General features: G+C 42.9%; 1 protein-coding gene across 1 annotated transcript in view; it reads right to left on the bottom strand.

The window, feature by feature from the left end:
• Positions 1-218: 218 nt before the first annotated feature.
• Positions 219-27,217, bottom strand: part of SIN3A (SIN3 transcription regulator family member A) — a 41,540-nt gene continuing 14,541 nt past the window's right edge. Inside the window, exons 2-12 of the mRNA XM_024205399.2 lie at positions 19,576-19,800; positions 16,602-16,778; positions 14,365-14,471; positions 13,497-13,779; positions 10,257-10,508; positions 9,454-9,606; positions 8,970-9,128; positions 7,100-7,189; positions 5,320-5,438; positions 1,398-1,608; positions 219-227 (exon numbers count right to left, since the gene is read on the bottom strand). Coding sequence (XP_024061167.2) covers positions 219-227; positions 1,398-1,608; positions 5,320-5,438; positions 7,100-7,189; positions 8,970-9,128; positions 9,454-9,606; positions 10,257-10,508; positions 13,497-13,779; positions 14,365-14,471; positions 16,602-16,778; positions 19,576-19,764 — 1,749 coding nt within the window. The 5' untranslated portion in view covers positions 19,765-19,800. The remainder of the gene's footprint in view (positions 228-1,397; positions 1,609-5,319; positions 5,439-7,099; positions 7,190-8,969; positions 9,129-9,453; positions 9,607-10,256; positions 10,509-13,496; positions 13,780-14,364; positions 14,472-16,601; positions 16,779-19,575; positions 19,801-27,217) is intronic.

The following is a 27,217-nucleotide window of genomic DNA, read 5'->3' on the forward strand; positions in this document are numbered from 1 at the left end:
TTAAATCTGTTCTGTGAATATGATTGTTTAATGATGCTGGGTGGTCTCACTAGGTTATTGTAAGCATAAGGTGCCTATGGCTTTTTGTAGGGACTTTATATTCAAATATAGATATAAGCCTAGTCAGGTGCTTAAATCCATTCCCTGGCATCTTGGCCTCATTCTCAAAGGTCCTGAGCAACTGAACTTCGACCGACTTCAGTGGGAACTGGGGTTTCTCAGAACCTCTGAAAAAAGAGGCCAAGGTGGCAAAATACAGATTGGGAGACCAATTTCAGCTAAGTACATTTGAAAACTTTGGCCCGTTTTCACAGACCCTGAAGTGTGAGAGGCTGAATCACTGAACTCCTGCAAGGCAGGGTTTGTTATAGTACCACATAAGTCATCCTTTAGAGACATGTTACAGTAAGGTTTTCAAATGATGCAATTGGTTTTCACCATGTTATTTTAAGCTAGCCTACCATCAGTCCAACTAAATGCTTATCCCCTACAACAAAAAAGCACTTCCATTTGCAGGTAACTGGTCAGCTACATCCTGCCTTTTTTTCTCCATGGCATCATGAGCAAAGCCCTGCCTATCCCCTCAAATGGAATCTTGTGGCAACGTTTATGAGGGCAAAGACTTTCACAGCCATCTAGGCAAGACATTTAGCTATGCTCTGGGGTTCCCCTCTTCTCCAGCGAATCCTCATAATCTCTCTTATAAACCACTGGGAACTTAGCTGACCTCCTGTAAAAGTCCCTGTTCCACCCCCATCAGAACCACTAGCCTTCCTCAGCGGATAGGTAAACAGTACTACCCAGCACCATTCCTGCATTGATCTAAAAAAGGTCACTACAGAGCACAGCAAGGACTGGGCACACTCCCTGACTCTGCAACACCTCCTGCCAGTAGACCAGAAAATGAAACTTTGGTTGTTGATCAGTGAAGTCTCTATAAACTGAACAGATTCTTTTTAAATTATGTATTCTCAGACTCCCATAAAGTTTTTCTGGTGTACATACACACCACAACTGAAACTAAGGAAAACTTCATGGAATTCTCAGAACACACAATTTGTGAGGAATCTGTTCGTGTGTTCTCTCTCTCTCTCACACACACACAGCTGGTAGCAGCACTACTACTGAATGAGGCAGGGGTTCTGCAGAAAAAATAGTATGTGATGATGAACTTAAAGACTATCATAAAGCATATGCACATGGGGGCAAATTAAGGTTACACTGGCAAGCTTTAGCATTTCCTAACTTCTGAGTGCTTGACTTTACAACTTTTCAGCATACTAGAGTTATGCAGTCAACTCCCCTTATTGCGCCTTTCTACCAGCTACCACTCAAGTCCTAGCAGACTGGAAATGGGCTTCCCCCAGCATGCAGTTCCTTTGGCTAGAGTACCTTACCTCTTTACATAGCGGAGTCCGCCCGGTGCACTTGGGCTGCTGGTAACTCTTGGGCAAGGCTCGGTAGCTGGAGCCCAGTCTCTTACAAGAGGCATAGTCTATCTCCATGGCAATCCCCTCTGTAGCCCGTTCTTTTGGAAATGTCTCCATGTGAACAGACTCTTTGTAACCCAGAAAGTTTTTAAACCAAGTGAACAGTTCTGGGAATTTCCTAAGGGAAAAGAAACGTACAAGAAAGCCTTGAAAACTGTAGCAACTTAGAAATCAAATACCAGTGCTCTAAGCTATTGGGGTCAGAGCTGCCACTTGAGAGAGAGCGTCCAAGACGGCCCTTGGAAGTCACATCTGAGGACAGAAGACTCTTGGCCACTCAATTCCAGTTTGCGGTGGCCTGGTAAGGGGATGCCAGTGCAGAAAGTCATTCTGCTTTTCTTTGGATTGTTCCTGCCTCTATCCATCTTGAAGGCTATTTTTTTTTTTTTTTTGGTGGCAAATGCCTTCCCATCTGGGAGCCTGTTGCCATGATGTCTGAGATCAAACACTTTTCTTCTGCCTCATCCTCACTCATCTCAAAGGCTGTGTTCATATGAGGAACTGGGTCTGCAGCTTCTCCCAGAGCAGGCAAGACTTGCCAGGAGCACTCTGACAACATTTTCAAACTGAAATCTCTGACCATTTAGGTTAGATATGAAAGCCAGTTGGCTGGTTTCTCACCCATCTGGGCACTCAGCCTTAAAATAGATCATTACTTTCCTGATTGGAAAGGGGTAAAGAAGTTGAACATGGATTCTCAGACTCCACTGAAGAAAAATTCCACCTTTGAAGAGTGAGCCTCACACCACCAAAGCTTCAGTTGGTGTTGCACAATTAGGTGGAAGATTTAGAAAATACAAGCTGACATGCAAGCAGATAGATGTTGGTAACTGAAGTGGATTCTGCTTGTGAAAAAATAATCTTACTCTCTGAAGACTTTATTAGAAACTAAAAGTGAATAATCACAGTTACAACATAACTGGCATCATAGAAACTTGGTGGGATAATTCACATGACTGGACCATTGGTGTAGAAAGATAAGCTTGTTCAGAAAGGACAAGCAGGGGGGGGAAATGGAGAAGGGGTTGCCTTGTATATTAAAGATGTATGCACTTGCACTGAGGATGAGATAGAAGTGAGAGGCAAACCTGTTGAAAATCTCTGGGTAAGGATAAAAGGGGTAAGAAAAACAAGGGTGATGTTATGGTAGGTGTCCACTATAGACCACCAAACCAGGAAGAATAGGTGGATAAGCCTTTTTCTTTTCTTTTTTTTTTTAAACAACTAATACAATTATCCAAAACACAAGACTTGGTAGTGATGGTGGACTTCAACTACCCAACCACCTGTTGAGAAAATAATGCAGCAGGGCACAGATTATCCAACAAGTTCTTGGAATGCACTGGAGACAACTTTTTATTACAGATGGTGGAGAAAGTGACTAGAGGAGAGGCTATTCTAGATTTGAGTCTAACAGAGGAACTGATTGAGAATTTGAAGGTGGAATGCAGCTTGGGTGAAAGCGATAATGAAACAAGAGTTTATGACAATGGACTTCAAGAAGGCAGACTTTAGAAAACTCACAGAACTGGTAGGTAAGATCCTGTGGGAAGCAAGTCTCACAGAGTTCAGGAGAACTGGCAGTTTTTTTAAAGAGACCTTAGAGTACAAGAGCAAACTATACCAGTCCATAGGAAAGGATGGATGTATGGTAAGAGACCACCCTGGCTTAACCAGGAGATCTTCAACATACTGAAACTCAAAACAAAGCATGCAGAAAGTAAAAACTAAGTCAAATGACAAAAGGATGAATATAAAAAAAAAAAAACCACACACACAAGCACATAGGGACAAAATTAGAAAGGCCAAGGCACAAAACAAGATTAAACTAGCTAGAGGCATGAAGAGTAACAAGAAAACATTTTACAAATGTGTTAGAAGCAAGAGGAAGACCAAGAACAGGCACATTAATTTAATGAGGAGGGAAATACACTAACAGAAAACACAGCAATGGCTGAAGTGTTAAATGCCTTTTTCATTTTAGTTATCACCAGAAAAGTTAGCAGTGCTTGGACAACTAACACAATGAACGTCAGTATAAATGGGCGAGGATCTGAGGCTAAAATAGGAAAAGAAAAGTTTAGAATTACTTAGACAAGTTAGAGGTCCTCAAGTGACCAGGGCCTGATGAAATACATCCTAGAATACTTAAGGAACTGGCTGAAGAGATCTCTGAGCCATTAGTGATTATCCTTGAGAACTCATGGAGGACAGATGAGATCCCAGAGAGCTCAAAAAGGGCAAATATAGTAACTATCTGTAAAAAGTGGAATAAGGACAATCCAAGGAATTACAGACCAGTCATCTTAACATCTGTCCCCAGAAAGATAATGGAGCAAATCAAACAATCAATTTGTAAGTACCTAGAAGAAAAGAAGGTAATAAGTAACAGTCAACATGGATTTGTCAAGAACAAATCATGTCAGACACACTTAATATCCTTCTTTGACAGGGTAACAAGCCTTGTGGAAGGAGGGGGGAGCAGTAGATGTGATGTAACTTGACTTTAGTAAAGCTTTTCATACTGTCACACATGACCTTCTCATAAACACACTAGGGAAACACAGCTTAGATGAACCTAGTAAAAGGTGGGTGCACAACTGGTTGGAAAAGCATACTCAGAGAGTACTCCTTCCTAAGCAGTCCTTTCCCATTTTATATTTGTGCAATTGATTATTCCTTCCGAAGCGTAGTACTTTGCATTTGTTTTTATTAAATTTCATCCTGTTTATTTCTAACTACTTCTCCAGTTTGTCAAGATCATTTTGAAGTCTAATCCTGTCCTCAAAAAAGCTCGCAACCTCTCCCAGTTGGTATCTTCCACAAACTTTATAAGTGCACACTCTCTGCCATTCTCCAAATCATTTATGAAGATACTGCATAGAACCGGATCCAGGACAGATACCTGTGGGACCTCTCTCAATATCTCTTGCAGCTTCATTGTGAACCATTGATAACAAGACTGGGGACTGAACTAGATGGGTATGTTCTGTATCATAAAGTTAGGACAAAATTACTATATTTACTGGGAGAAATATTTCACAATCGCAAAGCAAGAGGCTGCTAGGACACCATTGTTTGACCTTCTGAAGAAGGGCAAAAGGGCCAGTAATAACAGCACCACTTCTGCACTCCTCTCAGCTGCCATTTCATTCCTTGGAGTCTCTAGGAAGTCACAAAGCTGCCTCTTTCAGGCATTTCACCAGGAAGGGAAAAGGGCAGTCATCAAATCAGGCGACAATGTGCAAGAAAAAACAGAATAAGAATGGCTGTTCTTTTGCTTCAATGAAGGACAGCCAAAGAGAAGAATCTAAAATCTAATGCACTTTGAATTTATAAAATACTTATAAAGGATCTCGAAGTACAATTAGTGTTCCTTTTATCTTATAGGCCTGCTAATAGCATGTGGCACCTTGCAACCTACAGTCATAATACGAAGTGTTCAGGCAGGGCTGGAGGTGACACATTTGGATCTCAGAGGTGAACTGGTATTAGCTCACTGTTGTAAGGCCAACTCCCTACCAGTTATTTTGTGAAAAGAATTAAGCAAGCAGCAGGGCACACAGATAAACTAGTCAACACTAACGTTCCATCTCTGGTGCACACCCTTTGTGCTGCAGGTTGCTCAGGAAATCAGATACCCAGTCAAACTATTGAAGCTTTGGAATGCTGGGCAACAGAACCAATTGAATGTTCTCTTTCTTTAAATGGCCATGCAAGTCAGCATTTCCTTCCCAGCACCCGAACAAAAACAGACTAGATCCCCTATCACCACCCACCTCCAAGCTCTGACCACATACAGAAATGGATTTGCCCATCCTCCACTTACCCCAAGAACGGAGAAACTAGCTGCACAAGCTCAGCCCGGGAGATCACCTCCTGATTAAAAATAACCAGGCAGCGAAGAAAATTTTCATACGCCTCCGTGCTACGCAGAGCCTTGCGGACCTTACATATATATATGGGAGGAAGAAAACAGTCAATACAGAGTTCAGAATGAGTGCAACCTAGACTCAATACTGTGTTCTCAGGTGTTATCCTGAACAGATGAGGTTACTCACACAGCCAGAATCAGACAGACACTCTCTTTTAGACTTGGGAGTTTTATGCATTGCATTTAAATACATTTCCCCTGCCCATGCACTACTACTGTGAACAGGTAAGGTATAAGAACCTTTGTAGAATAGAACAGAACATAAGTTAAACTGGGTCTCTGGTTCTCACTTGCGCAGACCATGAGGCAAGAATGACGACTGATCCAAGAATGCCATTCTCCTAGTGGACACCCTCCTACACTCCAAAGAGGTAAGCAATCAAGATGTTTGTGTCCACCCATAAGGAGAAGAGTAAAATATGGGACGACCACTGAGAAGAGTCTCAGTCAAAACTGGTTCACAGAACACTGCAAGCAGAGACTACAACAGCTGTCTGTTGTTCTGCTTCTAGAAACAGACGCGTCACACAGGTAATCCTCTACCCACTAGGGCAAACTGCAAGTCCAGGTAACAGAACAATTCCTTGTAGCCTAACAAACAGTAATCCATGCTACAATAGTCACAACTGACTTTTCAGCTTGCATTATCACCACAAAGTGGTGTTTGTAACCCTCCTCTTCTCAGTCAGACACAGCTGAATCAGATTCTTTAGAACACCATTACCTTCCCACATGAGAACGATTTGCATCTACACATCAAATAGAGCAGTAGCATCATCAGGTTATTCATCGTTGTGATTCAGACTCTACTGCAAGGATTTCTACATTTACTCAGGTTAACACCTCAGTGTTTTCCAAGCAACATATGGGCTTTTGGTTACCATTACCTGGCCTGAAAACTGTGCCATGTCCCAGGGACCAAGATGGTGTCACTAGCACGTGGATATATAGTTAAAATGACCATTTACCTGGGGTTACATGCTCCATGCAATGGAGGAGAGAGAAAATTGTGGACACATCAGGGAAGAGGACAAGGGACTACTTGGAGACATCCCATACTGCCTACCTGCCTCAGTCTAGTCTGTGTGGCCAGGAGATGTGGCAAGAAATAGGTAACAACTGCACAACATGGTATGTTACCACTCAGGAAAATGTAGCTTACAATGCAACTGACTCATTTAAGCCAAGTTCCCTCACTTCATGCAGTTGGACAGGGGAAGGGAATGGAAAGAGTGACAGTGCCAACACAACAAGGTAGGTCAGTCATGTCACCAGTAGCATACGGGGCCTGGAGTGACGGGAGATAAATGTGAACTATGAACAAAGGTGCCTTTTCTTGCAGATTTTTGTCTTCCATGAGAATTGGCAGTCACAACCCCTGACAGTTAGGCTCTGCTGCCAACTCTACCTACCCAGAGGGGACAAAACTGTGGATCAAAGGCAGCTGAAGAGCCAGAGATGGACTTTAGGGGCAGGGACATGCACAGAATTTTTAAAAATGAATATATATCAGATGTAAAGACCAGCTGCTGGCACACGTAGTTAAAAGATGACAGAAATCTCATTCTGGAGAGAACGCCACAGACTTTGCTGTGTATACTCACATTGGAAAACCAATTTGCTCTGAGCATGAATCAGATGCGCAGAACTGTCTATTCAGAATTTCATCACTCACCTTCTCAAAGAACAGAGATTCTGTCCCCACCCCATGTTTGCTGGCTTCTGCCAATGACTGGTCCTTTAAACCAAGCAGCTTTGGTTTCTTCTGCAAAAAGCAAAAGTAAAACCACAAAAGAGGGATTAAAATATGCAATAACCATGTTTTGCACATCTATCATGCCAGGGCATGTGTTTCAACTTCCCTGACACCCCATGTACAGTACATCGTTGCTATAATGCCCTTCATTATTATGAACCTTTGGCTATCACGAACCTGGCTCCTGGAGCCTAAGTACAGTACAATACTGTACTGTGTTTAAAAAAACAAAAACATTTTGCACATGCCTGCACAATTTTTATCCAGCCTTATATGTTGAGCCCAAGGGCAGAAACTAAGGAGTGGGCCCCTACCCCACCTCCCCTCTCCCGCAGCTGAAATCCAGAGTCACAGCCCCACCGCTCGGGGCTGAAAGCCCAGAGCCCCAGCCCCCCATTCGTTTTGATTGTCTTTTTGCTATAACAAACCCCTGGCTAACGAACAAAAGACTTGGATCCCAACAGGTTTGTTATAGCGAGAATGTACTATACTTTCAAATAGAGCAGTCAACATCAAGTTTTTAGGAGGAGAATTATATTTGAGTTTCTACTGGTACCCCAAAATTAAAATATTCACTTCGCTTCCCTCTTTGTTTCCCCTGGACTTTGCATAATTGCTTTCCCCACATTCCTATTTGATGGGCGGGGAGGCTTTATTTTTCACTAGCAGCAAAACTTCAAATAATGTTTAATCATCAAGTCACTTGCAACAGTCATTGCACAGAATACACCTCAATATATTAGTTCTCTACTTAACAATGAAGACAAACTTCTTTTGATTTCTGCCAGAATCTCTCCCACCTACTCCAATCTTGCACCTCCCCATAGTTTCTGCATTTCTTTGCTCTCTTCTTTTATTTGTTCCCAGGGTCTTCAAGGATCCCTCCCTCCCACAGATGCACATCTCATTCTCAGAGGATTGCTGGAAGCTGACCGTTATTGTCATTTGCTCTGTCATTCTGGAGGCAAGGGGGATTAAATTACTAGAGAGATGGGTGCTGTTCCTGTCCTTTACAAAGCAAAATGCAGAGGTCTGGGATCACTGGATAAGACTACCAGCACAGGGAGAAAAGAGGCAAACTTGACCCTTACAACCTCAATACCCAAACACTAGACCACTTTGCCATTTCTGTTTCATTGCAAAGCCTTATCCACCCAGAAACTCTGGTAGCTTGTAAAGACAAGGCTTGGCTAACAGAACACAGACTCATCAGAACTCTCAAATTACCTTTATCATGGGAAGAACAGACAAGAGTCCAATGTACCTGCACTGAGTTTTGATTTAATGCAACCTCTGCGATACACGGTAACTAGTCCCCTTTTTTACTTCCCCCAAATGCCTTGAGAACAGCATTGCAAGCTTTTTAGACAACCTGTCACTTGGTCAAATTTACTGAGGCTTCTCCCTATCTACTCCCTCCAAATGCTGCTTTATTAAATAAAACAATATAATCAATAAACATATCCCTGTGTATTCTCTAGCAACATAGGAAAAGAAACTAAGCACTGTTCCTCTTACTCCACTGGTAACTACTGCCACGCTCACACAGGCTGCATCTAAGTCTCTAGCCCTCTTTGTATGGATACTACTAAAACCTGCACGTAAAAGCAGACCTAAAAGGGTCTAACCAGAAGCCTGGGCAGGTCGCCTTCACCCTCAATCTAGTCATAACCTGGACTGTGAGCCTCAATATAAACAAGTACGTAAAGTGCATTATATTCTGTGCCCTCAATTTTCACTTATTACCATTACTTCCTCGAGAAAAGCTGTGAACTATGCATGTTCTTACCTTCACTGGTGGGGTTGCTCCAGTTCCTGAGTGCCGTCTGATTTGACAGCCATTTTGGTTGGGTCTTTGTTGCTTGTTGTTGAGCTGGGGTTTCTTGATTGTTCCACCATGGTCATTTCTCACCGACTCCACTTTCTCTGCAGTTGTCTTGCTTAAAAGCTTATTTAAAAAAAACCCACAAGACTATTAGTGATGTGAGCTTCTGGTGCTGGGGCAAAGGTGCATGTGAAACCCCATCACCTTAGCTCTAGCTGACCAGTGCATTTTACAGCAGTGATTATAGTCCTAGAACAGGTCTTTGAGGCACAGGAGTCACATTTAAAGATTTGTCAACAGAGGCTGTATTCCCTGCCCTCTTTTCCCCATGTGCAATGAAAGACTGTTTGAAAACACATTTAGCAAACAGGAAAGCAGTGTACTTTTCTGAACTCAGTTTTCTTGCATAGCCAGCTTTCTACCAACTAATTAGTGGGGTTGAACTCACCACAGAGCTGTTAGCATCTGGCAGGAACTGCCCAAACTCAGAGAGTAAATCCTCCTGGTTCTTGAAGAGGCGCGCCACCTGTGCATACACCTCCTGCTCTGTCAAAGCTGGTGTGTAGTTACCACCTGCCTCCTTGGCATTCCGCTGCTCTTTCTGTCACAGGAACGGGGATGTGTGAGAGCAAAGGAGACAAGAACCATTACAGCTGCCTTCCCTAGTTTCTGCTTTTCTTTCTCTAGGGAGCAATACTTAATGCAACTCAAAACATTCATCCCTGAGCTGAGTTTATGTTTGTTGCTCCTGTATTGCTAACTGGAAAATCAGCAACCGAAAGAAAAATTGAAGATGGTGGCTGGCAGCTCCTCTGAAAACAAAAGAGTCATTCCAAATGCTCAGGGGGCAAACATCAACTGATAGGGTACCGATGCCGGATAGCTTGTTCTCTCTCCTTCACATTACTGTATGTAGATGCATTATATGCATCACCCCTCTATGTCCCAGGTTCATACAACATTTGCGTTTAAAAATACTGCCCACTATTTCAGATAATTGCAACTACAGACAAATGCTGATTTGGCACTGTTAACTCATGCAAAGTTAAACTGGTTTGAAATACACAAGTTGCCCCCCCACAGCTAATTGTTTACTACTTGAAATCCCCAAGTATGTCAATCTTCCGCATAGCCCCTTCAAATACACAATACAGGTGTAAGTTAATTTTCTATGGTAAGGCATGACACACACATTTATACATACTCAAAAGCACCTGCATGGGTAGTGCATGTATACAGTGTTCCACTAACCTGATACGTGTGGAGGATCTCCAGGAAGGCCTTATAGATGTCTGGTTGTCCCTGGAACCGATTCTTGATCTTGTTGACATAGTTGATGGCATGATTAAACTCAACCGGCTGATTGTTCTGCAGGGATGGTGTGGTTCCAAGAGAGATTGTCACAGGTGTATGAGGCTGCACAGGTGGAGAGCGTGGTGATGCATATGGAGGAATTGGGGGAGTCTGCTGGCTGGCTGGCGTATGTGCCTGCAATTGTGATGGCTGAGAAGAAAAGGGACACTTAGTTTTGTCTTAGAGATTTGCGTTGCGGTAGTTTATTTCATTCAGATCAAATCCTAGGAAGAGAACAAGTAGTATTAGAACTCAACAAAATCAGTCGCACACAATAACCCGGCGGGGGGAGGAGATGTTCCCACAACTGATGCCAATAGCAAAGCACCATGCACGGGGTACCTCTGTGAGATGGAAGCTCTCAGTCTACCCAAGATACTTTGATTTGACCAATGGAGAGGCTGAGTAGGCTGGACATACCTTGATGATACTAATGCCCAGTGAAATAGCCCCACCCATATGTTTTAGCACTGGGATTTGTGGCATGCTCATTTCTTGGTGTACTTAACTCCACAGCTGGGAGTGTTACAGCAAATTTTTTTTTACACTGATGGAAATGGAAGAGGAAAGGGACTAACACTAAAACTAAGTGAACGTTGTCTTCACAATAAGCAGCTCACCCACGCAAGAAAATTTCCTAATGGTTGATCCTGGACAGAATTTTATTTTTATTTTCAAAAATGGATTCTGAATATTAATGGATGTACTGAATGAATACATATAACTAAAACAAAGGAAAACTAACTTAGGATGTGACAATCATCTAAAGAGCTGATACAAAGCACACTTGGTAAAACAGAGAAAGACCTCACCTTTCAAGTAGTGAGGAAACATATTTTGATATTACAGAGCAACTCGATTTTAGCTGAGCCATTTTTGTCTCTTCATCTTTCGAATTAACAGGAACCAAACTGCATAGATTTAAATTGCTCCATGGTGGCTAGTTATTGTCTCCATTATGAAGGTATCCTGTACTTCATAAAGCCAGGCAATTGCATCTGAAGATACTTTCCTTTTCCAATATTCAGTTAGAAGTCACAAAACTGACACTAACAAATATGAAAATAAATTTAGGATTTTAAAATTTGGTCGCTACCCTTTAGTAGGAGGCTCAATAAAATCACAGAAGGGTCTAGAGCCAACTTGGAGCTAGTAATTTTCAATGCAACTGAAAATACTTCACCCTCCACTGCCTTCCAATATGCATCAAAGCTGTATTTTGGAGACTAAGATTGCCCTAAACCTCCCATTATAGGACGTTGTTTTCAGTTGCTTATAACTTTGCCAAACTAACTCTTCAAGCTCAAGCTTCTTATGCCTGGCATCTGCCTCAGGCTAAAGTTTCAGTATAAACAGTTCAGCTAGTTCTGAGAAGGAGATCAAGGAAAAGCATGTTTTGCCCATGCTAAAACAAATGCTTACAACAATTTCATTGAGACGCTCTAGGGCTTCCACGCTTTGGAGCAGGGACTTGAAATCTGAGATTTCCTAACATTTGAATGCTTGACTTTCCAACCAACCTTAATGTTCTCTTCATGTATTTTGGGCGTGTCATTTTTATATAAAGGCAGAAGAGAACTTCCATTAGTTCATCACTCTGAGGTTCTATTAATTGTCAGAGAATCCTGCTGCATGCTACCAGTGTTGGAGAAAGGAAAGGTTATGGTCATCTAGTCTGGCTTCCTGCATAACACAGGACATAGGATTTCACCAGTGATTCCTGCATTAAGTCCATAATTTCTGGTTGAGCAAGAGTGCATGTTTAGAAAGACACCCAAACTTGATTAAAAAGACTTCAAGAGAAGAAGAATCCACCATGTCCCAAGGCAAATTGTTCCAGTGGTTAATTACCCCAACTGTTAAAATTCTACATGACAGATACAAAGGTGAGTGAGATAATATCTTTTATTGGACCACTTTCTGTTGATGGAAGGGACAAGCTTTCAAGCTTCATAGAGTTCTCTTCCTCAGGTCATATGAGAGAGTTCTGTGAAGCTGAAAAGCTTGTCCCTTCCACCAGGAGAAGTTGGTTCAATATAAGATATTATTTCACCCATCTTGTTTCTCTCATATCTGGGGACCAACACAGCTACAACACTGCAAATAACAATGGAAAATTCTACATGGGAGTTTCATACAGCTGACAACCCTTCCATCAAGGTTTCTGTTTCTTAGCAGAAAATAAAAATAATGTAGGGGAATATCAAGAAGTCCTCGCTGTTCAATACTTATCTAATGCTTTATCAGGGCTCCATATCAAGTGCAGCTGAGCTAACTAAAAAAGGCACTTATTCTGGGCCTACCAGACCATCCTTGGATATTGGTCTCTAACATATTTTGCTAGAGACTCTGGGTATCTTTCTTCCCCCAAATAAAGTGTATAACGTTGGCATGCATCTCCTTTGGTAGTCTCCAATGGAAAGGTTTGAAATAATTTATTGATTTTGGATAGCAAATTCATTTTTTAATCAAAGCAATATTTCTAAACCAATTAGTGAGGGGTTTTTTTTTGTTTTGTTTTGTTTTTAAGTAAAAGCTTTTAAGAAAGGAAACTAAGCTGGAGCCAAAGAGCCTATTTAGGCAAGGAGCACAAACTAGGGTTTTGAGATGTTACAGTAACAAAAATAGAGTCACCACTTCATACCTGAATTTGCCTGCTCCAAAACTAAAATTAAAAAAAAGGAGTTTCTAAGTTTTGGACCAAATCCATCACTTCACATTCCATCTAAAATTTACTTTACATCCTAAGACTTCTCCAAAGTCAGTAATTTCCTGAACAATTCTGTCGAACCATTTATATTCACATATGGTCCTTTTCATTGTGCTGGCAATTCAGTGACTGATTATTTTCACACTCATATCGTATCACCAGGCAATATGACCGCTCTCCAGAGATGGTCTCCATGAGTGATCATCCTATCATTCACATGCACACTCACAGCTGCTGCTGCGGAGCCAAACTGGTACATGTTTACTGTAGTTTTCATGATGTGAAAAAGTTGCAAAAGTGATTTTACAGATATTTCAGTTTTTACATTTCCTTTGATGAAATGTTAAGCCCTTTGCAATCTTTAGTTCCCTACCATTTCTAAAGGGGGACTAGGTGTTTCACTCTGCCTGTGGTATCCAAAGTCTCACCTTGCTGATTTTGGCAGGTGGTGGCTGTGGTGCAGGCTGTGCTGGGGTTGGGGTTGACTGTGCTGAAGGCTGGGATTGATGCTGAGGCTGCGGCTGTGGCTGCGGCTGGAGGCCATGCGTGGGGATCTGGTGAACCTGCCCTGGTGTTGTCACATTCACCATATCGTTAGTCTGCACCTCAATTTTGTAGCCAGGTGGCAAGAAGGTATTGAAGCCCATGATCAAGTCAGGGTGACCTTTGAAGAGCTGAGACACGCGGCTGATCACCCCTGGAGTGTCAATACTGAAAAGAAACAAGAAGATAGAAAGGTCACAGATCTTGCAAAGGGCTCTCATTGGCAAACCAGGAACCCCACACAACGGAACTTTACTTTCCACTCAAATTTTTATCTAGCCATCGTTAGCCTGCGACAAAGCCAGGAAACCAGACAAAACTGATTCTTACTCATGTGTTATTTAACTTGACTGTAACGTAAGAGCAATTTTATTTGTCCAAATAACACTAACTCAATGTGATTTGGTCACAAGTCTGACGGCTCTGCAGCTACTGGCAAGCAGACAACCAAATGAATCAGTTGTAAGGACTGAACCTGTGAACTCCAACTCTCTAAGCAGAGATTTGGCACAAATGAAGGGACCCGCTTGGGCTCCAGAATGGAAAATACTGATCAACACTGCACTTCCCAGCACTTTCCAACCAGCAGCATGGATGGAGCAAACAGGAGGAAGAGGACTCTAGAGATTACCAAGAGACGGATAATCTCCAAAGTGGAAAGTGCTAACCATCTCTTGCCCGCATCTCCCAAACACACATGCGCGCGCGCACACTTTCTATCTAATATGAGAAAAGCAGAACATAAGTTGTTACCTTTGAGACTTAAATTCCTTCATTATGTCCAGGAAATCATTGTAGACCTGAGGCTGACTACCAAACTGCAGCTTTACCTGGTCAAGATAGGACAGCGCATCCTCCACCTGTGAGCAAAATAAAGGAGCTAAAAATATACCTCAGAGAAAAGTAGGTGACCACTCTTGCGCATGAACACACATTTGGAAAGGCACCTGCCTACAGTAAACCACTAAGAGTAAGCAATTAGGTAGCAGCCTGATCATAACATTGGCTAGTTTATAATCAGTGCTACCTGACCATTTGACACAGCCACATTCTATTGCTGGTATTTTTCTGTGATGATGCAATGTATGCATCAGCAGAAATAGTCCCAGTGAACACACTTCAAAGTAACCATTTCATCAGTGGCTGGGGTGATTGTTAGTAAAAACTCAGAGCTGGGCATGCACTATTTTTCCTACATTTTTTGTGGAAATTATTATTGAAGTCTAAAACTAAACATGGTGGGGGACCCTAGGAGGAAATTCCATGTATTAGTGCTGCCAGGTACACACTTGCACTTTTTTTTTTTTCAAATCAAAAGCCAGACATTTCAATTTGGCTCATAAGGATTTGGAAATGCTAACTGTGGATGTTAACTCTGATGTATCTCAAACAGCAAGAATGCCATGTGGAAACTTAGTTTCTATTTATGAATGGTCCATATCCCTATGTCTGATTTTCAGGAGGTGCTGTCTGAGCAACCACAGCCCTCAGTGAGACTTCTGGCTGCTTCTTATGTCTGAAAGTCAGGCTACAAATGAATATACTGCAAGAGCCATCCATCCCCCACTTTGCTCATTACCAGATTGTCTGGAGGTATGAAAGCTCTATATGCAATAGAAGCCTTCTGGAATAATATCTGAGACTGTCACTGGAGTTGTTCCTGTTTTATTGTATGGGAAATACTGAAGTTAATTAAAAAGCTAATTAAAAGAGTTTTTAATCCATATTCATCTAAAGTCTGATCTTGAACCATCAGAGGTTTTGCCATTGATTTCAAAAGGAGCAGAATCTGATCCCAGAATATGGGAAAGTAGGTCCCCTGGAAAGTAAGCACTCTGTTGCTCTGTTTACTGTTTTAAAATGTGGGAGCAACGAAAGACACTTCAATATGTTTTCCAAAAGAGAGGAGTAAGAAATAGACATAGAATCATATACATGTGTGCTTACTACAGCTGATCTGAATTTAACCACTTCAATGTGTTATTTTTGGTGGGGGAAGGGGGTTAAGGGAATTCATTGCAAACAGTGTAAGAACAGAGCCTTGCTCACTCCCAAGCATCTCCGCAACACCCACCCACGCAAAGCAACATTTTCAGGAAACATTCAGAAAAGCCTCTAGATGCTGTGGTAGTTTAACCCTTTCACACATGGGCTCTGCATCAAATCTCCTTGGCCCACCTTCTTTCCTCCCCAAACCTGTTGATTAGAACTCCAGATTTCATTATTTTGCTACAGCATTTGAAAAGAAAATGCATTAATGGAGGCAGGAGGGGGAGTCTTTGGCTTACACAGTCTAAATCCCCTTCTTCATACTGAAATATTAACAGTGTATAGGGCCAGCTTTCAAGTCATGAATTCCAGGCTTCTGTGGCTCATAAGGAAAGCTTTTAACAGGCAGTCCAACTGGCTCTTCTGGGAGGCTGGTATTACATATGCAATAGCCAAGGGCCCCAGATTACCCCCAAACTTCTGGCACAGGCCTCAGAAACTGCTGCCTGCTCTGCAGCAGCATAACACAAACAGAAGTCGATAGCTTTAAAGATTTTATTGAATGAATATACAGTACTTCAATACTTACTTTTGACATTCAATAAAATGTGATTTTTCCATTCATTTAGGCTGCTACACAAACTGAAGCTCACCACAGAGTTTACCAGGTCACAGAAGTCAGGGGTTTTGCTGATGAATATTGGTACAGCACAGACTACATGGGACTCTGTATTATCTACACATAATGCTTATGCCAGACTCCTTGGGTTTGTTCTGAACACCATGCCAAAGGCCAACTTCCAACTCCCACCAAGTCGTCCATAAATCTAGCCTAACCGCCCTTCATTACAAAAACATTATTACAAAATCAGCAACTATTACCTGAGATATCTCATCCAGTTAGATCAGATACCAGTGCAGATGAAACTACCACCAACTAAGCAGATGCTGCCCTTCAAAACACCCATTTTACAGAATGATCAATTGGAGCTTGGTGTTACCTTAAGCCTCTGGAACTGCTGCTGCCCCTGCACTGGTGCTGCTGGAGGGGTCGGGTGAGCATGACTCTGCACCACCTGGCTTCCATGAGGCTGCACTGGTGTAGTGTGATGATGTCCACTATGGACGGTTGCTATAGCAGGGCCATGACTGCCTGAGCTCTGTGGCACAGCCGACACCTGGGGAAGGAAGATAAGAAAGCAGCTGGGGGTTAGGGCTTTATCTGCTCTTGGAAATTCCCTATTGGAAAACTGTGTACACTAACAATTCATGCTTCAGTGCGGACATGGACTTACATAGCGCCTTTCATCAAGGCGCAACCCTCACAGTACTGAAATGCAACACTTCTGTGGTGAAACAACTGCTGCTTATTGTGAAGCTAGTTTAAAAGCAGCCTCGAGTCCTATCCATTCCTGAATGCACAGATGCTGCATGAATTTCATCTGGTGACTATCTGTAAAATGGGTATAACCACCTTTATCCAATTCCTTGGGCAGCTGTGCACTGTAGCTGTTTATAAATAAATGCTTCAGCATCTCTGGATAAAAAAATACAAACTACAATTTTGAATTGGCAGAATGTCACCAAGTCTGTACTTTCACCATAGCACCAAGACTAACAGCCTTATTCATTAAATGCATTTTGGGCTCTTTAACCATGACCTGCAAAAAGAAAAAAAAGAAAAAAAAAAGGCTGTTTTCTTTCATTTTCTCTGATTTACAAGGCCTTGAAGATTTTTTTCAGAAGTACAAAAGGCGGGAACCCTCTCTGGGTTTATGATAGAAATTCAGGTCTTGTCCAGCCTGGAAAACTCTCTGGTGACTGGAGAACTAGTGACGTGACACCACCACAAGAGCCTGGAGCGAAAGTAAGAAGGGGAAGGGATTTTAAGGCAGATTTGGACAAATTTATCAGTGCAATTGTATGATCGGGGTTACTTTTGATGGTGGGGGCAGGGCTCAAGAGCCCCAAGGCTCACATTTGGTTTATGTTTTACATTCCTAAAAAGCTCACGCTTCAGGGTTTCACCCAGCCACTGGCAGGGGACAGGAAGGATTCTCCTCCCTGCATGTATTCTGGCAGGGTTTTTTTTTTTTTAATCTCCTTCCTTTGACACATCAGAGATGGCCATGGCTGGAGATAGGACATTTGGGGGGTGGCCAGGGCTCTAAGGTGGCACTAAGCATTCTCTCTCAGCTACTTGGCTGGCTGATTCTTGTTCACATGCTCAAGGTCCATCTGATCACCGAATCTGGGGTCAGGAAAGAATGGCAGTGACCTTGGGGGGTTTTCACCTTCCTCTGCAGCGTGTAAGTGCGGGTCACTTGCCAGTATTTTCTGGGTCTCTCTCACTTAAGCATTTCCCTGCCATCTTGGGGGCTGCAGGCATCGGTGCACTGGGGTCCCTCCTATTCTCTGCCCATGGCTCATAACGTTCTAGTCTCCTGTGGGCTGCAATACTTTGGTTTCATTTCAGTTGTTGTGTTTAGTGTGCATGAGCTGGGTAGGGCTGGCGGCCTGTGAGATAAGGAAGGTCAGACTAGATGATCTGGTGGTCCCTTCTGCCCTTAAACTCTGATTCTATGAGATAGAAACAAAACCAGAGTTTGACTCTACTACCACCTATTTAATGGCACAATGACTAACATTTTAGATAAAGAAAGCCTTTGTTAAAGATTCAACACCATAGCTCTTCAATTTAGGTGTTAGAACTCTCAATTAATATCCTTTGGACCCCCCAGAGATCCTCCAGCAAAAACCTGTGAAGACCCAAACTTGATGCTTACCTTTAGAAAAATCCAGAAAGACAAGCAGAACAAACTCTTTTGAACATGCACTTTTCAGCCTCCTTTATACATCATAAAGGAGCAAAAAGAGTTCAATTTAAAAATTCTTTAATGAATACTTAGCTTGAATTTTTTAAAAATTTGATTTAAAAGAATCCAGTTTTTTTAATAGAGCACCTGCTTCAAAACAAAACAAAAAACAAGAAAGGTTTTTTTGCTCCCCTATTCACATTTAGAAGACTCTTAAGAAGGCCTGAGAGCAACATCAAACTTACCTGGGCCAACTCTCCAGACCTCTATCCCCATCTCTGAGTACATGCCTGCCTGCTATCTGCCTGCTGTTGCTGTTAGTAGTGAACATCCTTTTGGAGAGCCTGGGGTAGCGTGCACACATGAGTTGGTCCCCAGGCCAGTGCATGAGATGGGAAGTGCAACTGACCAGCAACAAAACCAAGGCAAGGATGATATATAGAGTGCTGGCAAAAACTAAAACACTGGGAAAAATAGAGGACAAATATTTCTCTCTAGTGTTTCATTTATAGAAATCTTACATGCTGCTATTAGATTAATAAATACAAATTTTTCAGACGACGCAATGTTCAAATTGGCAATGTTTCTTTAATAAGCACAAAAAGTCAGGAGCTCAAAGGGAAGAATGCCACCTAATCAATCACCAGCATCACTTCCCGCTGCACCTGGATTTTCCCTGGAAGTCTCCCATCCAAGTATTGATCCAATCCAGTCTTGCTGAGTTTATGAGCTGAAAAGACCACAGCAAAGGTTGACAGGCTGCAGGACGAACTATCCTACTTAAAAAGGGGGGGGGGGAACCCCACTTACTGGCCTACTTCTGAATAGGAGATAATTCAGAGATCAGGGTATGAGGGTCCCCAATTTAGGCCTTAACTCAGCAAGGTACTTAAGCACATACCTAATTTTGAGCTTGTGATCAGTTGCCACTAAAATCATGGGACTTAAAGCAAGTGCTTAAAATCAGGCACGTGCTTAAATATACTGTTAAATTGGGGTCTTAATTTAAGAGGCCATTGTTGGCAAAATAATAATTGCTGTCACATGTAGAACCCCACCATAGATTATTAAACATGCATCTTGCATTGTATGGTCGTTGCTGTTCACACAACGAGACTGAATTATTCTCTGGTTCACACTAAGTAACAAGCGAGCATACCTGGTAGCTGGGAGTTACAGAGTACTGAATTCCAGTGGCAGACTGCATGGTCTCCGAAACCGCCTCATATACAGGAGGTGCTGGAGCAAGCACACGCTGCTGGTGTTGGAAAGCTTCTGTGCTGCTGGTGATACGTCTCTGCTGTGACGTGTACACCGGTGACTCCTGCTCATCCAATCGCCGCTTCATTCTGAACTCATGCTCAGGGAAGCACTACAAAACCTGCTAAAACAGTTCAATTAACAAACAGAAGTGATTAATCATTCTCCCTTAATGAATATGATGTTGAGCTCATCGACAGGAGGCATAGGATAGGTAAGGCAGGTTTCTGGGCACCCATTTAACTTAATTATTTCTTGGATAATTTTTTTGAGGGGGATGTGCGTTTGGAATCAGGATTAATTTTTTCAGGTGAAATAGTAAAATTGCATTTTTTTAGATACTAGCCTATTTTAGAACTCAAATATTCAGGTTGAAAGTAGAAGTTGATAATTTCTTCAACAAACTGAACTGAAGTACATTTCTAATTTGAACATCGTTAACATATGTAGATTCTGAACAAAGCCACGTTTCCATACAACACAGACTGGAGATGGTTGAGGAGTTTCTGGCAACAGAAGTCCAAGTAGCTCTTTCACTGTGGCGGTGAATCTTAAAAGGCCTTCAACTATCCAATGAAGTGCTTACTATGAGTTTTACACTTTCAGTGTATGTCAGCTGTGAGCCTGCAACAGCCCAGGTAGGATGCTAGCCAGCCCTGTGGGAAGGGGTTTCAAGAAGCTTTGAGAGCGGGTAGGGAATTTAACTCTAATCTAAATAATGTAGGGGCCAAAATCAGGTTCTCTCAGATTTTACACACTGAAATAAAGTTAGCAGTAAATCCAGAACAAGAAAAAAAAAAAAAAACCCTGAAGTCTTGCTAGTAAATTTAGTTTTGATTCCACATCCCTCTCCAATAAGTTTTACCCAGCCCCCAGTGTCATTGCAGATCACCAGTGTCACTAAGTGTCAAAAATTGGCCCCAATGTTTCCTCAGGACATCAGAAGACAATGATGAACAACCCACCACCTGCAGCTCCCTCAAGATCTTCCTGCAACACACATCCAAAAGACATATGCTCCTGCTCCAATCCAAATAGTGTTTCCCTAATTCACTCTAAATTTGTGTCACTATTCTGCCCTCCCACCCCTTCAAATTCTGTAAATTCTTCACTTTAATTGCATGACCTCTCCTTTCCAGCCAGGATATTCAACAACTGCTGCCTTCTAGGTCGTGATAGTTAATGTCACTCCTGAGAAGTTATTTATTCTTCATACAACCACTGAGAGTGTTCAAGCACATTCAGTCTCTTTCTCCAATCCAGCACCACATCCTAAAGAGCGAAACTCTCTTTTCTCGGTCTGGAATACACCTGGGTCTTTCCAAAGCAAATATATAGCCTTGCCAGTTTCAGTGTAATTAATGAATAATTCACTGCTAGCAAGGAACCTAACAGAAGCGGTCCCCCAGCAGATGTAACTGGGCTCACCCACCCCCTCCCCTCCCCAAAAAAACACCCATAAACCAACAACCTTCACGCCTCACTTCAATTAGCTTCCAAAAAATTTCTAAGTTGTGAAGTTATACTGACTCTTCAGTTTGAGTGCTTAATTAGCCAACCAGATGACAAACAGTGATCATCAATATATGTATGTATAACAAGCATATGCACAGCAAATGGTGTATCAAGAGTCCACGTGTAGGTTCTTAGTATTTAAGAATGCCTTTGAAGGTACAGACTAATTGTGTAACTTCTTACTGCTTTCCCTGGAGCCTCTTTTCTCTTTCACTAGTTCTTTCTTTCCCCTTCTTGCAGGATCTCACTTTTTTATTTGTTGAAGTTGTACTGTGAAGCTTGCACCCCTCTCTCAGAAGAGAATCCCCCATCAGGAACCTACCATATCTATTGTAAGGGGCCTTCTGATACTGATCAATAAGCTCTGGAACGAGGAGGAGGAAATTACTAAAACCTAATTCACAGGGTACTGAGCCTAGCAGACCACAGTGACATCTGGAGAACAAAAAGGCAAAAATACAGGCGAAACGGAGTTGATTTTCCTGGTTTTATCTGCTGTTTTTGGACTGACCTCTGCAAATGACTCCAGCATCTGCCCCATGATTTCATTTACTGTTACCCTCCTAGGGTTTAGAAACATTTTAGCTTTGTAAAAAAATATTTTACAGATAGCATAGCTGGAATCTAAACAAGTAAAACAGCAGAATTTGGCCATGCACCTTTGATAGAAGCCCCATCTAGGATTTCACATCAACATGGTGATAATAAGGGCATGTCTACCCTACAATATTAAGTCGACATGTTAAGTCAACATATAGCCGCTGCAGTTATTAAAGCGATGGTTAACGTCCACACCTTGCTCCTTCTGTCGGTGGTGTGCGCCCTCACCAGGAGCTTCAGCTGTCACTGCCCACATGGTTAAGTCAGCAGGAGTCCCACTCCTGGGGAGTAGGCGGAGACTCCAGCTGTGAGCCCCTTGCTGGGCTGACAGCCAACAGACAATGTAAGTAACACAGTGCCTACATGGACAATGGGGCGCCCTAACTACACTGACCTTAGTGCTATGCCTCTAGCGGAGATGGAGTTATTAAGTTAATGTACTGGGCTACTTGTATTGGTAGGAGCTACATTTTACTGTAGATGCTTACAGAGTTAGGTCGACGTAAGCTGCCTGATGTCAACCTAACGCTGTAGTGTAGACCAGGCCTAAGTCAAGTCAAAGCAAAGCCTTGATAGCACTCACTTACAATGCGTGCTCAGGAATATGGAGCAGCTTAGAGGTAAGTCCCTATGTGTCCACTTAACTTTTGTTCTGTCCCCTCCCCATTCTTACATTGTTAATCTCTCTAGGCTTAGTTCACTCCTTACCCTTTTAACAGAGCAGTAGCATACCACAGTAATGCAACCATCACAAAAACACTTCCAGCAGTTACAAAGTTAATGCTCTCTCTCCTCCCACTTCTCCCCAACAAACCGGGCATGAAACTTTTCAATCCAAATTCACAGTTTGCAGCCAAGTAGCAAGTGAGCCAGCTATAATAGGCCTAATGTAGAACGTGCACAGGGGTATAATTCCAGAATACAGAAACACTGAAGCGAAAGATACAGTTGCAAAGACCATCTAATATAATGTTCACGTCTAACAAAGCTCTGCTGTTTGTGTGTAAAGAAACACATTCCATTTTTCACTTTTGCTGGGCTAGTCAAGGGTTAAAGTAGATGCTGAGCTGCATAAAAGGCTGTGTAAGGCCAAATAACTGCTAGAAGAGTCTTGCACACTTACTGTTATGAGGATTACAATTCCACCTGGGACTACAAGGTCAGCCTTTTCTTCCAAGGAGCAACAGAAGATCTCAGATTATAGATTTACTACAGTCTCGCAAAGGTGCATGGATGAGTTATCAGCTACAAGTCATCTGCTGGCAAGGTTGGCTTAGTCGTCTAACCATCAAGTCTGGAATTCCTAGACTGCCTGGTAGACCAGTTTAAAATTCTTACAGGGTCAACTCAACCCTTTAGCTTCCCAAGGCAGACAATGAAGTTCCACACAGCAAACTGTATGTGGATGTTTTGGATGTAAACTTAAAACCAGGCCCTGTTTGCTCTTAATTTTCACTAAAGATCCAAGGCCATTTTTGCACAAATTAAACACGGAGGCTGCATGCTATAAGCTAGACAGCTGCCTTGCACACCAGAGTACACAATAATTGTGCGGCACTGTATGTAGGCAGTCCGTCCAACCTGGAAAGGGCTTTTCCTCCTCACTGTCTTAGCCCTGGTCTACATTACGAGTTTAGGTCGAATTTAGCAGCGTTAGATCGATTTAACCCTGCACCCGTCCACACGACAAAGCCATTTTTGTCGACTTAAAGGGCTCTTAAAATCGATTTCTGTACTCCTCCCCGACGAGGCGATTAGCGCTGAAATCAACCCTGCTGGGTCGAATTTGGGGTAGCGTGGATGCAATTTGATGGTATTGGCCTCCGGGAACTAACCCAGAGTGCTCCATTGTGACTGCTCTGGACAGCACTCTCAACTCAGATGTACTAGCCAGGTAGACAGGAAAAGCCCCGCGAACTTTTGAATTTCATTTCCTGTTTGGCCAGCGTGGCAAGCTGATCAGCACAGGTGACCATGCAGAGCTCATCAGCACAGGTGACCATGGAGTCCCAGAATCGCAAAAGAGCTCCAGCATGGACCAAACGGGAGGTACTGGATCTGATCGCTTTATGGGGAGATGAATCCGTGCCATCAGAACTCCGTTCCAAAAGACGAAATGCTGGAATATTTGAAAAAAGTCTCCAAGGGCATGAAGGACAGAGGCTATAACAGGGACCCGCAGCAGTGCCGCGTGAAACTTAAGAAGCTCAGGCAAGCCGCGTGAAGCCTACCAAAGAACCAGAGAGGCAAATGGCCGCTCCCGGTCAGAGCCCCAGACATGTCGCTTCTATGATGAGCTGCATGCCATTCTAGGGGGTGCCCCTACAACTACCCCACCCCTGTGCTTCCCTCTTCCCCCACCCCTCCCGGGCTACCTTGGCAGTTATCCCCCCATTTGTGTGACGAATTCATAAAGAACGAATGAATTTGAAACAACAATGACTTTATTGCCTCTGCAAGCGGAGCTCAAAGGGGGGAGGGGAGGGCGGTTGGCTTACAGGGAAGTAGAGTGAACCAAGGGGGCAGGTTTTCATCAAGGAGAAACAAACAGAACTTTCACACCATAGCCTGGCCAGTCATGAATCTGGTTTTCAAAGCTTCTCTGATGCACAGTGCACCCTGCTGTGCTCTTCTAACCGCCCTGGTGTCTGGCTGCGCGTAATCAGCGGCCAGGCGATTTGCCTCAACCTCCCACCCCGCCATAAACGTCTCTTCCTTACTCTCACAGATATTGTGGAGCACACAGCAAGCAGTAATAACAATGGGAATATTGGTTTCGCTGAGGTCTAACCGAGTCAGTAAACTGCACCAGCGAGCTTTTAAACGTCCAAAGGCACATTCTACCACCATTACGCACTTGCTCAGCCTATAGTTGAACTGCTCCTTACTACTGTCCAGGCTTCATGAGCCATGGGAGCAAGGGGTAGGCTGGGGTAGGTGTGACCGCGCGATGCTGCCGACAGACTCAGACTCATAGACTTAAAGGTCAGAAGGGACCATTATGGTCATCTAGTCTGACCTCCCGCATGATGCAGGCCACAAAAGCTGACCCACCCACTTTCCCTTAACTCAGCTGTTGAAGTCTCCAGATAGTGATTTAAAGACTTCAAGTCGCAGAGAATCCTCCAGCTTGCGACCCCTGCCCAATGCTGCGGAGGAAGGCGAAAAACCTCCAGGGCCTCTGCCAATCTACCCTGGAGGAAAATTCCTTCCCGACCCCAAATATGGCGATCAGTAGAACCCCGAGCATACAGGCAAGATTCTCTAGCCAGACCCACATTTTACCAGCGATGGCACTTTATTACCTAATTGACTAAAATCACGTTATCCCATTAAACCATTCCCTCCATAAACTTATCTAGCCTAATCTTGAAGCCAGAGAGGTCTTTCGCCCCCACCGTTTCCCTCGGAAGGCTGTTCCAAAATTTCACCCCTCTGACGGTTAGAAACCTTCGTCTAATTTCAAGCCTAAACTTCCCCACGGCCAGTTTATATCCATTCGTTCTCGTGTCCACATTAGTACTGAACTGAAATAATTCCTCTCCCTCCCTGGTATTTATCCCTTTGATGTATTTAAAGAGAGCAATCATATCCCCCCTCAGCCTTCTTTTGGTTAGGCTAAACAAACCGAACTCCTCGAGTCTCCTTTCATAGGAAAGGTTTTCCATTCCTCGGATCATCCTAGTGGCCCTTCTCTGTACCTGTTCCAGTTTGAATTCATCCTTTTTAAACATAGGAGACCAGAACTGCACACAGTACTCCAAATGAGGTCTCACCAGCGCCTTGTATAACGGAAGGAGCACCTCCTTGCCCCTACTAGAAATACCTCGCCTAATGCATCCCAAGATCGCATTAGCTTTTTTAACAGCCGCGTCACATTGCCGGCTCATAGTCATCCTGCGATCAACCAGGACTCCGAGGTCCTTCTCCTCCTCCGTCACTTCTAACCGATGCGTCCCCAGCTTATAACTAAAATTCTTGTTAGTCATCCCTAAATGCATCACCTTACACTTCTCACTATTAAATCTCATCCTATTATTATTACTCCAATTTACAAGGTCATCTAAGTCTCCCTGCAGAATATCTCGATCCTTCTCCGAATTAGCAATACTTCCCAACTTTGTGTCATCCGCAAACTTTATCAGCCCACTCCTACATTCGGTTCCGAGGTCAGTAATAAATAGATTAAATAAAATCGGACCCAAAACCGAACCTTGAGGAACCCCACTGGTGACCTCCCTCCAACCTGACTGTTCCCCTTTCAGTACTACCCGCTGCAGTCTCCCCTTTAACCAGTTCTTTATCCACCTCTGGATTTTCATATCGATCCCCATCTTTTCTAGTTTAACCAATAATTCCTCATGCGGTACCGTATCAAACGCTTTACTAAAATCGAGGTATATTAGATCCACCGCATTCCCTTTATCTAGAAGGTCTGTTACTTTCTCAAAGAAGGAGATCAGGTTGGTTTGGCACGATCTACCTTTCGTAAACCCATGTTGTAATTTGTCCCAATTACCATTCAACTCAAGGCCCTTAACTACTTTCTCCTTCAAAATTTTTTCCAAGACCTTGCATACTACAGATGTTAAACTAACAGGCCTGTAATTACCCGGGTCACTTTTTTTCCCCTTCTTGAAAATAGGAACCACGTTAGCTATTTTCCAGTCCAACGGTACCACCCCCGAGTTTACAGATTCATTAAAAATTATCGCTAAGGGGCTTGCAATTTCTTGCGCCACTTCCTTCAATATTCTAGGATGAAGATCATCCGGTCCGCCCGATTTGGTCCCGTTTAGCTGCTGAAGTTTAGCTTCCACCTCTAATACTGTAATGTCATTCCCTCCTCCTTTATTCCCCTCTGTCCTGCTCCCTCTATTCCTAAGCCCTTCATTAGCCTTATTAAAGACTGATGCAAAATATTCATTTAGATATTGTGCCATGCCTAGATTATCCTTAATCTCCACTCCATCTACATTCTTCAGTGGTCCCACTTCCTCTTTCTTTGTTTTCTTCCTATTTATATGGCTATAAAACCTCTTACTATTTGATTTAATTCCCCTCGCAAGGTCCAACTCTACACGGCTTTTGGCCTTTCTCACTGCATCCCTACATGCTCAGACCTCAATAAGGTAGGTTTCCTTGCTGATCCCTCCCCTCTTCCATTCTTTGTATGCTTTCTGTTTTTTCTTAATTGCCCCTTTGAGACGCACACTCATCCAGCTAGGTCTAAATCTCCTGCCTACTAATCGTTTTCCCTTTCTTGGTATACAGGCCTCGGACAGCTCATGCAACTTCAATTTGAAATAATTCCAGGCGTCATCTGCCTTTAGATCCCTAAGTATGTTATCCCAATGCACTTCCCTAAGTAGTTGCTTTAATTTATTAAAGTTGGCCTTTTTAAAATCGTAAACCTTAGTCAGAGT

The sequence above is a fragment of the Terrapene carolina genome, unplaced genomic scaffold (assembly GCF_002925995.2).
Source record: "Terrapene carolina triunguis isolate 2854851 unplaced genomic scaffold, T_m_triunguis-2.0 Scaffold67, whole genome shotgun sequence".
In the NCBI taxonomy this organism is placed as follows: Eukaryota; Metazoa; Chordata; order Testudines; family Emydidae; genus Terrapene; species Terrapene triunguis.